The sequence below is a fragment of the Kryptolebias marmoratus genome, linkage group LG15 (assembly GCF_001649575.2).
Source record: "Kryptolebias marmoratus isolate JLee-2015 linkage group LG15, ASM164957v2, whole genome shotgun sequence".
In the NCBI taxonomy this organism is placed as follows: domain Eukaryota; kingdom Metazoa; phylum Chordata; class Actinopteri; order Cyprinodontiformes; family Rivulidae; genus Kryptolebias; species Kryptolebias marmoratus.
Window position 1 is genome coordinate 1,389,189 of NC_051444.1, and position 17,733 is coordinate 1,406,921.

At 44.5% G+C, this 17,733-nt stretch overlaps 2 protein-coding genes across 4 annotated transcripts; one reads left to right on the forward strand and one right to left on the reverse strand.

The window, feature by feature from the left end:
* Positions 1–298: 298 nt before the first annotated feature.
* Positions 299–10,484, reverse strand: ppef1 (protein phosphatase, EF-hand calcium binding domain 1). 3 transcript variants are annotated; one of them, XM_017440468.3, is made up of 18 exons: positions 9,785–10,484; positions 8,858–8,890; positions 8,394–8,521; positions 8,254–8,314; positions 5,925–6,088; positions 5,726–5,840; positions 5,378–5,424; positions 4,946–5,112; positions 4,835–4,871; positions 4,604–4,753; positions 2,732–2,862; positions 2,436–2,667; positions 2,167–2,352; positions 1,955–2,097; positions 1,772–1,878; positions 1,521–1,684; positions 975–1,059; positions 299–903 (listed from the first exon to the last, which is right to left on the reverse strand). In XM_017440468.3, exons 1-18 carry the CDS (start codon positions 9,837–9,839, stop codon positions 698–700), a joined length of 2,211 nt encoding a protein of 736 aa, XP_017295957.1. In that variant the 5' UTR covers positions 9,840–10,484; the 3' UTR covers positions 299–697. The 3 variants fall into 3 exon arrangements, 2 of the variants coding, with proteins under 2 accessions (XP_017295957.1, XP_017295956.1); XM_017440467.3 differs by having other exon boundaries at positions 1,521–1,878; XR_001809303.3 differs by having other exon boundaries at positions 858–903; positions 1,315–1,878.
* A 1,197-nt stretch (positions 10,485–11,681) lies between these two features.
* On the forward strand, positions 11,682–17,697 carry rs1a (retinoschisin 1a). Its single transcript, XM_025002614.2, has 6 exons — positions 11,682–12,084; positions 12,346–12,371; positions 12,692–12,818; positions 14,808–14,949; positions 15,422–15,617; positions 16,805–17,697. Exons 1-6 carry the CDS (start codon positions 12,021–12,023, stop codon positions 16,955–16,957), a joined length of 708 nt encoding a protein of 235 aa, XP_024858382.1. The 5' UTR covers positions 11,682–12,020; the 3' UTR covers positions 16,958–17,697.
* Positions 17,698–17,733: the final 36 nt, after the last annotated feature.

The window sequence follows — 17,733 nt, forward strand, 5'->3', positions numbered from 1 at the left end:
GGATGATGAATGGATGATGGATGGATGGATGGATGAATGGATGATGGATGGATGGATGGATGAATGGATGATGGATGGATGGATGGATGAATGGATGATGGATGGATGGATGGATGAAGAGCTGTAGAATCAGAATCTTTGTGTCTGACAGCTTCACTCCAACCTGAGCCCATTATTTCCTCTGCTGTTTATCTGCAGATAAACACAGATTACACTCTAAAAATCCACATCGTCTGAACTGGACCACTCTGAGTCTTATTTGTTTTGTTTTAGAAATAATCAAACATCCTGCAGGAGCACTGATTCTATACTTTTATTTTTTATTTTATTCCCTTTTTAAGGAACAAAAACATGATAATAATCTGCATGTTTACATTCTGTTTAATTTCATTTCATCCACTAAATTTGTCATGTTTTCAGCAGCAGGTGAACCACGACTGAATATGGGTAAAAATTAACATCATGACTTCTCATCATTTAACAAACTGCTTTGATTTAAATATAATATTTGTAACACTAGAATAAACACTTACAGAACAATAACACACATTTATAATGTTTTTCTTTGATCACACGTCCTCGCAGTGATTTAACAGAATCCACTTCATGTTATCTTTAAACCTGTGGCATGACAGGTGGCGGGTGATATGCATTCCCTCGCAGCCTGGATCAGAAACACAGCTGAGTCTCGTCTTCCTCAGGGTCTCTTGTCCTGCGGCTCCTTCACGTCCAGCTTGTGCACCACCCTGAAGGCCTCCAGGAACTCGGTGAAGTCGATGCTGCCGTCCTTGTTGAAGTCGATGCTGCGAGCCAGGTCGTCGATGGCCCCGTCGTCGATGTCCGCCCCCAGGTGAGCACTGAAGAGGCGCCAGGTGTGACGAAACTCCTCGATGGAGATCAGACCTTAGCACAGCACCGTGAATCAGTCACTCGTTTCATCATTTCATCAACAACGTTTTCTTATTTCTCTTCACCTGAATGATCTTTGTCGATGATGTTGAAGATGATCTCTATGTTCGTCCGGTATCTGAACAGAGTTTTGGCTAAATTGGGCGTGACCTAAAGGGAGAGAAAGACCAGGATGCAGGTTTCCTTCCTGTGCAGCCGTTCAGCAGGAAAGAGACTCAGACTAAAGATTAAATGATTAATGCTTTAAATCTTCATTTAAGGACACAAATTCAAAGATGTTCGAAATCAGGATCATTCATCCAACTACTTCTGGAGAATTTGTTCTTTTAGCCAATCTTATATCAAAACCTTCAGCTCATTCTTTTATGCTCAAAAATTCAAGAATATTTCACTTTATTTACAAACCTTTTCCCCTCAGACGTAGATTAGGATTTCTTCAGTCCCTTTAAAAACTTTTTTCTTTAAAATCTGCTTCAACTACTGGTTCTGATTTTGTCTTTTGCTACTTTCAGCATTTACCTTCCCTGCTGCTAGCTCTGAGTTTGAGCAGTGTTCTGCCTCGTTTAGCTCTTTCAGCTCCTTTAATAAATCTCAGCGGTCGTCCTTCTGACCTGAGGCAGAGGAAGTCCTGGTCCCATGTCCTCAAAGCAGGACAGATACTCAACGCTGCCATCTGCTGCCAGGCGGGCCAAGTGCGGGCGGAGGGTCCTCCAGGGCAGGTCCAGCCTCAGAACGGACTCCAACACCTGAGCCCATTCACTGACGGACACGCTTCCTGTGAAGAAGTCAGAGGTTTTACAGATGTCAGCCACACATGTCGGTGAACACCTGTCTGTAAGTGGAAGGAGTGGGAGGAGAGCACCGGTGTTGTTCTGTTCGTTCTGCTGGAAGCCGGCTATCAGCTCAGAACGATGGGCAAACAGCTTCTCCTTTAAGGCCCGCAGAGCAGAACCTTCAGCTGCTCGGACCCTGCAGACACAGAGATAAACACGAGTCAGACGTTTTGTCCTCGAACGCTGAACGTGAAGCACGGGACGCGTCGTACCTCTGGGTCAGGGTGAGTCTGCGAGTTGTGCGGCTGACTTGGTACTGGTAGAACCGAGGAACCAGTTCTCTTCCCAGTTTGATGTAGGCACCGCGGTTGCTTCCGTCTTCGTAATAGTTTGAAGCAGAGAAGATGGTGATCACCTAAAACGAAGTCCAAGTTTACCTCATGTTTGATTTTTGGGGAACTTGTGTGAGTTTGTCGTATCGTACTCGTCCATCGTGGCAGAGCTCGTATCCCTCCTGCTTGCACTCGTGGGAGCGGATCAGCAGCTGCAGCCCGTGCTGCAGCAGCAGCCTCCGAGTCACGTCGGGCCCGAAGTAGCAGCCTCCACCTCTGAAGGTGTTCGGGCTGCAGCCTTCCTGGGTCTTAGGGTCACTCCACAATATGTCCACAATCTGCCACAGAGAGAAAACAGAGCTAAGCACGTCTCACCGAGACAGAGCTGGATGGTTTGTCTTCCTGGACGTCCTCCTTTCACCTGTTTCCATTCCTGCTCGTGTTGCAGAGGAGATGGAAGAGGAACGGAGGACAGAGAGTCCAGGAAAGGCACCTGGAGGACGTTATAAGGCATGCTGAGAGAAAACGGGCATGGACGAGGCGAGATGCAGGAAGGAGTTCTTGGAGAACACAGCGAAGAAGAGGATGATGATGAGGAGGAGGAGGAAGTGGAGGTGGCGCTGTCTTGTTGGTGGAGCCCACATCTCTTCTTTCTGTAAAAGAAAACAGATAAAACCTCTGATAATCTCTGGCCTCTGAATGTGTCGGTGAGCTGACCTCTGGCTGGGGGTTCGGCTGCTGCTGGGACACAAACTGTCTGTCGACCTCATTCTTTTAGCCGGTTTGAAGGACTGACCGATGTCCAGCTGCTCCAGACTGCATCTGGGAAACTTCAGGGCAGATTTCACCTGAAACAGCAGAAAACAGGCAAGGCTCAGGACTGAACGGGCTGACAGTTTAAAGTGTTAACAAACATGGACAACAATTGTCTCCCTGCAGCTGTAGTCTGCGCAGCTATCTGCTACTTCCTGTGCCCCACTCTCCCGTTTTCATTGGCTGTTGGCAACACATTTGCATTTAAGTCAGTAATCAGTTCACACAACCCGACTGGGTCCAGATCATCGTGGTATACTTTAACTAGACAGAGGAAGCAGAAACCACAGGTTGAACCGGCCACTAGGCGGCGCTAGTTCATGACAAGACCGTTTTTAAGCACGTAGACCACAGGTGGCAAACTCCATTCCTTGGGGGCAGCTGTCCTGCATGTTTTAGATGTGTTCTTGCTTTAAAACACCTGGTTTAAATGGATGACTTGTTGCCATGCTCCTGGAGAACCTGATGATTGGGTGAGGAGGTAATTAAACCATTTGAATCAGGTGTGTCGGAGCAGAAAAACCTAAAACCTCCAGAACAGCGGCCCTCGAGGCCTGATGTAGACCATATAGGGCAGGGGTCTCCAATCCTGGTCCTCAGGGCCACTATCCTGCATGTTTTACTTGTTTCCCTGCTCCGGGGCTTTTACCTCATTGCTGGATGGTCAGATATGCATTTGCTGCTGATGTTGGTTTGAGTATTTCCTGTCCTGCCCCCCATGTTGCTTATAAGTCACGTGCACTGAGTGCTCGCCACACGTATGGGAAGAAAGTCAGATTTATTTCTGACTTGATGGGCACACAAATAGCAATGTGGAGTTTTTTTGAGGCACGTAAATCTTACAATGATCGCGTACCTTACTGTCATCTCAAAGGTCTTACGTGCACCTGACTGGGTTCAGACGTGCACAATAAGTACAGGTAGTGTATCCGTTCTGGATTGGACCTGTGTTTGGATGTGCAAGACTAAAAGAGTTTGAGACCTTCTGTGTGGTTAAACACAGTTTGGACAAGTTTTGTTTCAGACTGCTCGTAGGAGCAATTAAGGCTTTGTGTTCCTCCTTCTTGTGGTCAAAAAGTCATGACTGCTGCCAGCTGATAACACTTATGCCCCTTTTCCACGGGCTCTAAAGGTCCCGGCTCCACTCTACTCTGCTTGCTTTGCGCACGTTTCCACCGGCATTTTTTCAAGGCCGGTCCCTGCTTTTTTGGTCCCTGCTTCGGAGTCGGGCCAGCCGGGTCGGCCCTGCTTCGTGGGCGGCGCAAGCTTAGCTTCTGTTCACTCATTGGTCGTGGGTGTGACCAGATGCAAGCAGAAAGAGCGAAGGTAGGAATATAAACAACAGCGTTAGCTTACCCTGCAGCGTTTCTGCTGTCTGTCCCCCAGCTGAAGGCCTGTAAAGCCTGAAATCTCCGGCGGATAACAGCTGTCCTACTCTGCGCAACAATGGCTGCATCCAGAGCATTTCTTCCACTGCGCCTCTCTTCCTGAAGTCTCAGGAGAATCCCCATAAGTTTAAAAAACAGCAACAACACAGGGCAATGTTGCGCTTCCGTTGTTTACACAACTCGTGCTAAGTTTCGGTAGCGCATCCCCCCGCGCCGCGGCCCCGCCCCCCGCAACACAAGGAGGCGTTCCTCTGCTACCGACCAAACTGGCCGTGTTAGACGCGATGCATTCTTTATGGAGCCGAGCGGAGTACAGCCGGACTTCTGAATTAGAGCCCGTGTAAAAGAGGCACTAGAGGTCAAAGGTCACCTGCTCATCCACACTCACCTTGTTCCTCTCTATAGAGCTCAGAAACTCCAGGTCAGTCTGGTCTGAAATCCCTCCGTGAACAATCAGAACCTTTCCATCAATGACCGTGGCGATGGGCAAAAGGCTGAAAACCTCCTGGAACAGCTGGAGGATCTCCCTTCCGTGAGTCTGCAGACAGAACCGACCAGATCCAGCAAACATCAGACAAAAAGTTCTGTTTACAACAAAGACTTCTGGACTTTACTGTACCCGGTACTTCTGCATGACTTCTTTGGTAAACCCATATCTGAAAAACAAGGAAAATGGTGGTAACATTAGGGGGTACATTGCTCCACTTGTTGTTGTTGTTGTTTAGCCCACCTGAGGTTCATGATGTGGTCCTCGTGGTTTCCTCGGTTCAGGTGCATGTAGTCCGGGTAAAGCAGGACGTAGGCAAACAGGAGGACGACCACTTCCACCGACTTTTTCCCACGATCCACAAAGTCCCCGTTAAAAACGTATGGAGTCTCAGCAGAAGGAAGTCCATTCTACAAACCAACACTCATTAATGCCTGAACGCTGAGTCAGCACTCCTTCTGTTTTCCTGTTTTTCATTTTTCTGCTCCTGCAGACTCGGTGTTATTTTAGCTGTTATTTTTCAGCTCCTGCAGCAGATGGGTGCTGTGACTTTTGTTTTTTCTAACTTTTCTTTGCAAGAAATGTAATTTTTCTAGTTATTTACTTGTTTGAATCTCTTCCTAATGTATACAAAAAGGCTGTATCTGCTTGAAACACATTAATTCAGAGTTTTACCTTATAAAATATAAGCAGTAAGTCGTCAAGTCGTCCATGCAGATCCCCTGAACCACGAGAAAAAAACACAACAGAGATCAGAAAGTTTTATGCAAACAGGACATTAAATGGCTCCACTTCACCACAATGTGTTTGTTTTCTTTGACCCAAGTATTCTTGAGTTTAATGAGATTCGACTCAATGTGAGGAAGGGGAGTCAAGTGTCTGATCAGTGTGCAAATAAACCCGTCCTTCATTGTAAGACAGTCAGCTGGACTTCCTGTGAGCAGGTTCTTCATCCATTCAGCTCTCTGAGCCTGAACACATTCTGCAGCATCGAGACATGACAACGAAGTTTGTCCCACTCACCACATATAGTGATGTCCTTCGTGTAGGAAGTGGACAAGTGGACGATGTTCGGCATCTGTTTCAGCAGCTTTTTGGTTTCGTACAGCAGCTGCAGGACGTACCTGGCGTGCAGAGTCTTTAAAAAATGTTAGCCGTGATTTAAAACTTGGCAAGCAGAGTTTGATTAAAAACCAAAAACACATAAAGTCCTGTTTGTTACCTGGTGCTCCTTAAAGGCAGAGAGGAGGGCGTTTGTGTCAGAGACAGAGAGGGGAAACGAGATCCGGGGTCCGCTGTAAGACTCGGGCACAGAGATCAGGTTGAAGCAGGTCTCCCGGTCTAACCAGGGGTCCACCACGGGGTCCAGCAGCTGGGAGATCAAGTCTGGAGGACGGAGTGTGAGGACATGTTTAATGACCTGAGGACAGAGACACCTGAGGCTCCACGGAGCAAACACAAAAACAGCTAAAACGATCTGTGGTGATGGATCACGTGACTCTTTGTTTAAAGCCTGACATGCAGGGTGGCGGGTGATATGCATTTCTTCAAAAAATGCTGTTTATTTCAGATGGTTTTATACTTCTGAGCCTTCAGAGGAAAAACACAATGTTGGACAACAAATCTAACACAGTGAGAGGAGATGCATATCGCCCACCATGACTCTCAGCTACTACCACTCCAGACTGTAGCTCAGTGTCTGTAAAACCAGCTGAGCCACTTTGGGTTTGCTAAAGCTGGTGAGCAGTGGCGGCCATCTTGGATTGGGTTGACTCCAATCAGTTGTTCATCCAGCAAATCTTTCTGTGAGCGACATCAGCATCGACCGTCGGGAGGATTTGTGGAGTCAGACGCGCTCCCTAATGGCCTTTCACCTCTCTCAGGGTTAATGAGCTGGAACAAATCCTGGAAAAAGCAAACCGCTGCTGATGTCTCCTCCTTGTTATCCGTTAACACCTGAGGATCAGAAACTCAGCAGCAAACAGGCTGAAACTCGTCCTCTCCACACTCCTCGTCTGCATTTCGCCTCCAGTTTTTGTTAAACAACCAAAGTGCGACAGAACTTTTAAATTGGAGCCTGAAGTAGCAGTCGTGTGTTTGAACTGTCAGCCAGTGGAAGGTTGTTTAAACGCAGATTTAACCCTGACTGCATTAGAAGACAATAAATTATAATCAGATAAAGCCGGAGCCCAAATGTAATTTGTAGTTTCATGTAATAAAGAGCTTTTCACTGCATCCCATCCATCTCTGTGTGACATGAGAGCTCTCCAGTATGCTAATAAAAACTGATGGGCCCTAATTTATGCAGGCGGAGAACAGACATCTACCTACTGGCTCATTTGTCTTTTGTATTGTCTGTCGATTTAATGTCCTTTGTTCCGCCTCTCTGTCTCTCACACATGAAACCGCAGCTGCAGGATCTGCTGTTCGCTGCTCCGACCGACACCACAGAACCGAGAAAGCCCAGAAATATAACAGGGATTATCTTGTTAATGAAGCAGGACGAGGGGATCGCTGCAGACGGTTTCACCGGCCTCCACATTCATGGCTGTTGCTAAGCAACAGGGTCCTCATCAAAATATAGCTGTATGACCAAAAGCAAGAAAATAATCTCCACTTTCTTCTGTTTACAGGAAATATAAACAGCTGAAAGTCAGCGGATGACTTAACGAAGTCACCCCTGATGGTTTGTGGTTTCAGGCATCAAATAAAATTAAAATCAAACACGTTTAAAGTGCTTTAATTAACACAAATCTAAAAAACACTGACGGATTTTTAGGTGCCAACGCAGCGACTTGCTAACTTAAAAAATGGCCGACGGTTTGATGAATAAACTGTAGAAGAAGAGTAAAGAGAACCAGGATCAAAAGAAATGTTGAAGCTGCTTCCTGCGGCTCGATGGGATCACCATGGTAACCGGGCAGACAGAAACGCGGAGCAGAAAGTAAGCTTCAGTGTGAGCGGCAGAAGGCTCTGAAGCTCACGGATGTCCGTTTTTACGTGTCTACAGGGGTTTATGTCGGAGATATGAGGTGAAAAGAGCCTTCACTTCCTGTTGGAAGAGAAAATGGAAGTCAATGAGAGTTTAGGTGTTCTCGCTCTGAAAGAAGACAAAAACTGAAAACAGGAAGCTTGTTTTTTCTGAAAGGTCATGAAAGACTCTGTGATGAAACAACCTGTGATAGTTTAAAAACTGTTAAACATCTAAAACCTCTGTTGAGTCATTAAAGTCCAACTTCCTGTGACCCGTTTAAACTCTGAGCTCCTAACAGGACCAGGTTTACCCCTGGCTTCTAATAAATCCCAATATTTTTTAGAAATTTTGTTTGCGTTTGTATGAAATGTACTACTTCCAGAAGTCGGAGCATATTTCTGCTTGAGCTGCATTTTTTTAAAACGAGTTGTTCTGTTGTAGAAAACAGCAAAGAAGCAGAACTGCTCCTGCAGAAGCAGCTCCATTCGTGGTGAATTTCCAGCCCTTATTTTGAAATAAAACAACAGTTACTCTGATCATTTTTCGGACACTCAGGTGGGATGTTTTTGCCGCTGACCTGGCCCGTTCCCGTTCAGCTGGGTGAAGTTGTCCAGCATGTAGGTGAAGAACGTGGAGAGCTGAGAAGTGAAGATAAAACAACACGTTTCAGCTTCACGGTGTCTTTAAACGCATCAGGATGTTCGACCTGAGGGACACCTGCAGCTGCTCCTGCTCCCCGGCGTACTCGATGGACTGGAAGATGTTCCAGGTGTAGCGGCGCCTCATCTCCAGACGGGCCATGTAGCGCCGGTACCAGCGCTGGATGAGAACAGCTGCTTTCATCGCTGCAGTAAAACACACCACAAGTTCTGATTTATTCACCGAGAAACACGGAGCGTCTAGCGTCAGGCACCAGCTGCTCAGCTCCGGCTGTTTTCAAGCAACATGTGAGAAAAAAACATCTTTTAGGTTCATCTGAACGTCACAGAAACTCATCTTTAACTGGAGGACTCCCATCCGATTTGTCAGGCTGGCCTGTTTCTTTGCTTTTATTCTGTTTTAACCTCATTATGAATCACTTTGGTCACAGTTCTTGTTTTTAAATGTGCTGTAGAAATAAATTCAACCTTGACTCAACATTTAGTTCATTTTACAGGAGAAAAAAACCCAAAGAGTCTTACTCAGAGCTGGGCTGGGACTCTTCGCTGCTTTATCTGTGGGGAGAAATGCATCAGGTCAGGGTGAGGAAGTGATAATTGAATGAAATCATCACACACACACACACACACATAATGAGACACCGGGGAGGCAACAGAAGGACAGGAAAAACGGGACGAATGAAACGAGCTTCTGGGTGAAGCAGTAATCATTAAAGAGAAAACATCTGCAGCTCAAACCAGGAAGAGTTCTGTTTCATATGGACTCAGAAAGTTTTAAACAAAACAAAAACTGAAGTAAAATTACAAAACTAGAATGCTTATCACCCGCTGCCTAATTAGTTCCCAAAGATTTTTTGTTTAAAAACTTTAAGAATTCAAATAAAACTCCGCCTCGTCGGTGAAATCTGGTTTCTTGACACAAATTCAGTTTCAGATTCTGAGGTTTAATCTCTGACAATTTACCTGGACGTTAAAGTTCAGACTCTAAAAGGAAAATAAAAACGTAGAGGTGATTATTGGTAAGCCTGTTTTTATTTTTGAAATAAAAACGATTTCTGCTTCAATGTGAATTTAACACTAAATAAACAGGAAGTGTTCACTAATGTGAGCTGAAAATAAACAGATAGTTTTGTTTTAAGCATCACTGGATTCTGATTTATTCTCAGATTTGACTTTTTATCACCCGCTGCCATAAAAGGTGGGTGATCATGTACGTATACATTCCTTCAGTGAATTCTTGCTTTAATCTTTTTAATCTTTTTAATATTTTTATGCGTTTGAAATCTCAAAGTTATTGCTTTTTTATCTATTTTTGATTGAGGTTTTCTCTGAGCTGAAACATTAAAGTTTTCCTTTTTGGATTCATTTCCTGATTTTAAATCATATTTTTTTGGTCAGGAGCTGCAGAATCTAAAGAACCCAGGTGAGTCAGAACATCAGCATCTTCACCTGTTTCCGGTCTCCTCACTTGCGTTTCCGTGGCAACAGAGGAGCCACATCCCATGATGAGCAGCAGGGACGCGGGAAGCTCACAGACCTCTGAGCTTCACCTCCACGCAGGCACGGCACTGTTGCATGATGGGAGATCCTCCGAGCATCAATAAAACTCCAGTAAATAACCGCCTGGTCCAGGTCCTACCTGCGGCTGCAGACCGCGGGGCGCGCGCGCCTCCATCTCCCGCAGGTAAAAGTTAAGCTCCGCCTCCTTCTGAGCTCCTCTCTTTGTTGGGAGGAAATCTGAAGCGTGAAGCAGAGAAGCTGCGCGGAGAGGAGGAGAGGAAGAGGTCATCATCATCATCATCAGGTGGATCAAACCAGCTGACTGCAGCGCACCTTTCTGCCACCTGATGGCGCCACGGAGCCGATATCTGACTGTCAGCTGCAGGACTTTCCTTAAATACATCAGGACTGATGAACAGATTCTGAGAAGTCCTGCAGTTTTCAACACAGACTGGATTTAGAGACAATCAGGCTCCAAATCCAGAAAAAGAAACTGGAACCACAGCAGAGGAAAAAGTTTCTCCTCAGATTCAACCGAAGCTGCAGAAATTAAAGTTGGAGTTTAAAGATTAATATGAAACACCTGAGGAGCTTCAGGTTCTGGAATCTTTCAGGTGAAGTCACTGACAAAAAGGGAACATATTGAAAAGATCAGCTTTGTATTAATTGAAACCTTCGTTTGCAAAAATAAAGTAAGTTTTGAGACATTTGTTAAATCTGTTCCTTATATTTCAACCTGTGGTGTTTAGATTTTAAAGTGAGACTTAAATATGAAGCGGATCATTTAATAAAAATGAGTTTTTAACCCTGAAGAGATGAGAAATCTGCCCACAGCCTGAGGTTTACTCAGAAAAGTAACAACCTCCGCTGTTATTTTTACCTACTGCTTTAAAAAGGCAAGTTAAAAGTTTAAAATTATTTTTATTAATAAAAAACAAACAGTTCAGCTCATGTTCAACACGTCACGCTGCAGCTTTGGCAGAAATCCTTCTCCGTACGACATCAGCAGCAGCGTTGATCTCCTGCAGGGTGATGACCTTCGGCCTGTTGGTCTTCGCCAGCCGAGACGCCTCCGAGACCACCAGCCTGAGGACCACCGGCCCGGGACAACCGCGCCGCCGGCTGGACAGGAAGTCTGGACCCGTCATCCTGCCCAGGTCAGCCTGCTGGAGGACAGAAGAGACCAGAGTAAAAAAAACACAGAGCAGAGTTTAAAAACCAGCCCATGATGTCTGACCTCTTTCTGAGCTCTGTAGATGAGAGCGGCGTGACCTCGAACCCGCCTCCTGGTTCGTGGAGGAACCCTGGGAGCTGCTGCTGCTGCAGGTGCTTTCATTTTGAAAAGGAAAAAAACAGAATAAAAGAATAAAACCACCACGACCTTTCCCCGCAGCTACTAATCCAAGGAGCAGCCGAGTGTGTGTGAGTAGGCACAGAAAAGGAGGTTTTAATGAAGGCAAATTGAAAACAGCTTTGCTTAAATAGGCTTAATTACCTTCACCCACCTGGCTGTAAAGGGCTCAGTGGGGGTTCAGGGGAGAGAAATCCAGCTGAAATAAAACCAGCAGCTTGACGTCAAATTACTTAGGATTTTCTTCTTGTCTTGTGTTTTATGAAAGACTGCAGCTAATTCATATTGATTGTTGTTTAATGTTTAATTGATCTCATGAAAAACAAAATAAAGAACAGATTTAAAACAGGTTTTTGTGTCAAAAAAACAAACAGATTTCTCCGGTTTTCCGTCCCAGATCCTTACAGGAAGTAGTTTAAACCAACAGTGCTGCTAAAACATTAATCAGACCAAACTTTAAAACTTGAACTACATTTAGCTGCAAACATCTCTACCTGTGCTTAGAAGAGCTGCCATGAAATGTGTTGGTTTGTTAGCAAAATATCTCATAATAATCTCTGGATGTTCAGTTTTTCCAGGAGGAAGGAGGACAGAGGTGGGGACAAATGGACCGAGGAGACCAGACCGGAACGGTTCTGACTGAGCCCAGACTGCTCGATCTTTGACCTTTGTGACCCCTGGGTGGTTCTGATGATGATGGCGGCGAACAGCTGTGGGAGGGGCTTTGTCAGCTCAGCCAGGCATTAGGTAAGGCCATTAGCGTCCCGTGGATTATTGTAATCCAGCCTGTCTTCGGCTGCTCACTCCTCTGCGGCGTCCCGGCGGGTCAGGAAGATGGTTCTAAACATGCAGCGATTCCTGCTGGTTCTGCTGGTTCTGCTGGTTCTGGGAGCTGACGGTACGGTTTCAGTCCAACAACAACCACCTCGGGCTCTAGTCAGAACCCAGACCGTAGATTTTAAACTGCAAAGTTAGAAATCTCTAAAAGCTTTTGATAAAAACCAACAAATTTAATCATTTTTCTCAGTTTAATTGTTTGCATTTGTGTTTATTTTGCTAACGTTGTTACTGTGACTATTTTTAACCATCAGAATCTGTTTTTCCTCCTCTTTCCCGTCTTCCTCCCCTCCTCCTCCTCCTCGACCATCTGGCTTCACAGTGATCATCAGTGTTGGAGCTCAGGAGGTACGAGGAGCAAACATGAAATAACTCACAGAAGCTGAGTCAACGTATTGTTTCCACACTTTTTATATGTTTTCTGCTTCTGAAGACTGTGCTGTTTTTAGCTGATTTTCTAAATATTCAACTTCATGTAAAAAAATTTAAATTTTTGAAATCTGCTTCAGCTTCTGAATCTGTTTTTGTCTTCTGCTATGTTTAGCTTTTAGCTGTTGCTTTGCTCCTTTTAGCTGCAGCTTTGCCAACTTTAACTGCTGTTTTAATCATTTTAGCTTCAGTTCTGCTCCTTTACAGCCTTTAACGACTGATGTCTCTGCTTGGAAAAGGCCGGCGTGTCAGAGGCGTGGACAGGAAAGTCCTGTAAATGTGACTGTGACGAAGGAGAATCTCCAACAGAGTTTTCCTTCCTCGGTCCTGGAGGCTCCACGGTGAAGGGAATGGACTGCATGCCAGGTAAACGCTGCAGCCAAGATGCTTTATATCAACTTGTGATTTAAAGATACATTTACACAGTTAGGAGCTTGAAACTTCCAGTTTGACAAAGATCAGAAACATCTTCAACAATTAGAAAAAGACATTTGAGCGCTTTGATTAAAAACAGTTAAGCTGCTGCTGGGAGCTAATGGATGAAGCTGTGAGCTGACCTGCTTCATCTAATCACTTTTTATCAGTTAATTTGCTATTTATTAAAAAGTCTTTGTGCTAATTATCAAATTTCAAACGTTCAGAAGACAGAATCTAATTAGGCCTGTAAAATTATTTTAACTTTGCATCAAAACGAAGCTCCTCTACATCATTTCTTCACCATAAAACATGTAAAAAATGCAGATTCTCAGTAAAATCAGGAGCTTCGGACTCCAGATTTGACACCACGGGGTGGACACGCTCCACCGGACATCCTCTGAGGAGGTGACGCAGAGATGGAGCCAGAAATGATCTCAGCTGAAGCTGCAGAATTTCACCTCCAGGAAAGGAGGTTCTTATTCCTGATGATGAGATCAGGGGCTTCACTTCCTGATAAATCTCAGGGAAATCAGTTTTTCTTTGATATTTTACAGATAAACAGGCAGACAAATAAAGATGAGAAGCTGGCAGCTTCAGAGCATCTTAAATCCTTAAACCTACAGATCAGATGGGAATCATGTCAGATTTGTAACAAATAAAAAAAGGAAATAAGTGTGAATCAGCTGAGGCACAGATTCTATAGAAAAGAGTGACAGCAAAGAGAAAAGAGTTCATCATGGTGTCAGAACATGATGCAGAGATTATAGGAGTCCTGATCGACTCACATCATCTTCATCGTCGAGGGAAGAAGACCCAGCGTTACATTTCACCCGTTCCCTGACTCAACTCCTGGTTTTCTGCAGGTTCAACCATCTGGACGATCACAAACATGACCATGAGTCAGTTATTTTTACAGATACTGAGCTGAGAGTCTTCCCTAATACGTACTTGTATTACCTGGTCCTCAGGGCCTCCATCCTGCAGGTTTTCCTTGTTTCTCTGCTCCAACACACCTGATTCAGAGGTTAAATCACCTCTTCTTGTTCTGCAGAAGCCTGTTAATCACCCACTGATTCAGATCAGGTGTGTTGGAGCAGAGGAACAAGGAAAACCTGCAGGATGGAGGCCCTGAAGACCAGAGTTAGAGACCCTGCTTTGAACTCTCGCTGATTGAAGGAAATCTTTGTTTAAAGCGCTGGCATTCAAAACGGCGGGCGATATGCATCGAGTACCGTTACTGTTATATAAACTCCTGTGTTCGGACTCACACAGATGCTTCGGCCGTAAGCAGCGTCATACGGGGATTAAACCGGATGCAACCTTTTCCTGGATAAGCTTAAATCTGTAGTAAATAAACAAAAGAGCCGCCGCTTCCGCTGCGATGGCAGTTTTATCTCCACAGAAATGATAAAAACAACAGAAGCTGACCGATTTCAGTTTCACAATTCAGTCCAACAAAAAGCTACAACAACGATGAAACAAAGAAATGTTCAACAAACAAGTCAAGCTGAAATCAAACAAAGAAACATCTGTCTGTGAAAGACTGATGCAGCCGCGACCGGCCATATTTGAAGAAGGAAACTTGTCCACAGATTTGGAGCAGAAGCTCGATTTTAGTTTGGATCTTGGAACATCTAAGAGCTCTTACTGACGAGTCGTTTGGACCACTCGGATCCAACAGATTCTCATTCATGGTGTCCATCTTTAACTCAGTCATAAACACGGACAGGAGACGGCCACCATCTGTCTGCCTCTAATGGACTGCTATGATCCCTAATGGAAGAATAAGCTGCAGGCTTTTAGGAGGGGATGTGGGTCACATTTGGGCTGCAGGAGCTGATGGATGGGAGGATTTCTGGTCTTCAGTGGTTCATGTTTGAGATGATGGAGACTTAAACAAGCCACAGTGACATTTGCTCTGATCTTCTGTCCACGCAGAGTGTCCGTATCACAAGCCGCTTGGATTCGAGGCAGGATCTGTGGGCGCCGACCAGATCAGCTGCTCCAACCAGGACCAGTACACCGGCTGGTTCTCCTCGTGGCTCCCGAGTAAGGCCAGGCTCAACAACCAGGGCTTCGGGTGCGTCCAGACCAAAACATTCATCTTCAGATCATAAAGTATCTGCAGATGTTCAGCTTTAAATCTCTGCATGTTTCTCTGACCATCTGTGAGGAACGATCAGTGGGAATGCAGTTTGTAAAGAGTCCACACAACAATATGAGAGAAAATATACTCATAAATTCTTCATTTTAAAGATCGGTTTGGTTGTTTTGCTCATTTTCTTCCTATGTCACATAAATGTTGTCTTACTGGGGATTTAACAACAACTTTAACTCACATTAATATAAACATTTGTGTTTTATTCTCTTTCAGCCTGATAATTACCTGAATACTGTTAAAAAAAAGATAATTCTTTGCTTTTCTGTCATGACTGCAGAATGATGACATCACAGCAGAGGCTGCTCCTTTAAATAAACATTTAACATTAACGAGGGAGCGAAATAATGCACATGTTAGTGACGTGTGTGTGTGTGTGTGTGTGTGTCTGCAGGTGTGCCTGGCTGTCCAAGTTTCAGGACAACAGTCAGTGGCTGCAGATCGACCTGAAGCAGGTGATGGTGGTGTCGGGGATCCTGACTCAGGGCCGCTGCGATGCAGACGAGTGGGTCACCAAGTACAGCGTTCAGTACCGCATGGACGAAAAGCTCAACTGGATCTATTACAAGGACCAAACCGGAAACAACCGGGTCAGTTCACCTCAGACACACGGCAGGGAGGCCCAGAAAAAGAAAAATCAGACGAAGGGATTGGTTATTGGGGCTAATAAAGAAAACCAAGATCAAAACAAATATTAAAGCTGCTAACAGTGGCTCATTCAGGTCATTATGTTAACCACACACCTGTGTCTCACTCTCTGACTGCAAACGTATAAGATACAGACAGAAACAGACTGAAAAGTAAGCCTCAGACAAACAGTCTCTGTGTGAAAACTATAAGTAAGACTGACGGTCACACACGTCAGATTTTATGTTCCTGCAGGGTTTCATGTTGGAGATATGACAAGTTAAAAGGATCTGAAGAGGGAATGGAAGTCAATGAGTTTGGGTGTGTGACCTCTGACCTCTGACCTCTGACCTCTGGGGAATTTGAGAGGAAATCACCAGTTCTACAGCAGAGAGACAGACTGAGTGGAAGAAGACAGAAATACTGAAAACTGGAGAGTAGCAGTAGTAGTATCAGCAGTAGTAGTATCAGCAGTAGTACTATCAGCAGTAGTAGTATCAGCAGTAGTACTTTCAGCAGTATTAGTATCAGCAGTATTAGTATCAGCAGTATTAGTATCAGCAGTAGTACTATCAGCAGTATTAGTATCAGCAGTATTAGCATTAATAGTATCAGCAGTAGTACTATCAGCAGTATTAGTATCAGCAGTATTAGTATCAGCAGTATTAGTATCAGCAGTATTAGCATTAATAGTATCAGCAGTAGTACTATCAGCAGTATTAGTATCAGCAGTATTAGTATCAGCAGTATTAGTATCAGCAGTATTAGCATTAATAGTATCAGCAGTAGTAGTTTTTATTTGATGAAGTAGATTTCAAAGAAAAATACTTCAAGGATTTGAACAGATCTCAGTGTATTTTAATAAAAACATTCTGTAAATAAAGAAAAATATAAAAGTTAAAAAACCCTAAAGTCCCAGCAGCCGTCAGCTGAAGGTTTTACTGTATGAACGGGTAAATAATATAAAGTATGGAGAAGTAGTTAGATTATAAATAAATAATAAAATAAAATAAAAACAGGAAAACAACAGTGTAACTTCTGACTCAGTGTTTAATCAACCAACCCTTATAAATCTGTCATCAGAGTAAAACCAGTGGTTTTTATTTGTCCGTCCCCCTGACGTCACCTTCCTCCTCCTCCTCCTCCTCAGGTGTTTTATGGAAACTCTGACCGCTCGGCTTCGGTCCAGAACCTCCTCCGGCCGCCCATCGTGGCCCGGTACGTCCGCATCCTCCCCCTGGGCTGGCACACCCGCATCGCCCTGCGCCTGGAGCTGCTGATGTGCATGAAGAAGTGCATGTGACCCCCCTGCTGTGATTATACCCCCGAATCACAAGCCCGACTCTGACATGCTCCCATTGAATCCCATTTGTTTGATCTGTTTTATTCGTCCCACTCTGCTTTGTCTTCCTGCTGGAGTTCTCGGCATAAATTCAAAGCAATAATTAGGATGCTGTGGAGGTTGCAGACACAGGTTTGTGAACTTTAAATGTTAATATTTAATCTGAAACGTGATTGTAGCGGCCCTCTGTCAACCCCTTTAAAGACTACAAACAGTTATGTGTTAAAGACCAAAAATCTTTGGTTTGCTTTCATTTTGTTTCACTTTCAAAAACTATTAAACTAAAAACTATCAGAATTCATTGTAACAGGAAACAGGAGGACTGGATTCAAATAATCCCTCCGTGTTTCAGATCGTCACCACATCTTTGATCTAAAATCGTCAACAGGTCCCACCGAGTCGGTATTTCTTACACAAAATCCAAAAGTTCAATCTGGGAGTCCAACCTTGTGTTATTTGGTACCTTCTGGGTTCACACCTGGGGTCTACCTGGTTCCTACAGGAAGTGATGTTCTGTTTACCATAACAAGTACGTACCACAGAGTATATACCGTTAAAATAGTTAAGTACTGGTTAGTCTTATGTATTGCTACTGAGTCCCTGTAGTTTTATTTCCTGTAACACTTCCTGTTCTTGTTCCCATCATGCTTTGGGAGTCAGGTGTTCTTTAAAGTGTTTCCCTGATTAAATCCAGGCGTGCATCCTGTTGTCTTCCTGCTGTTTCTGTGCAACAAAAC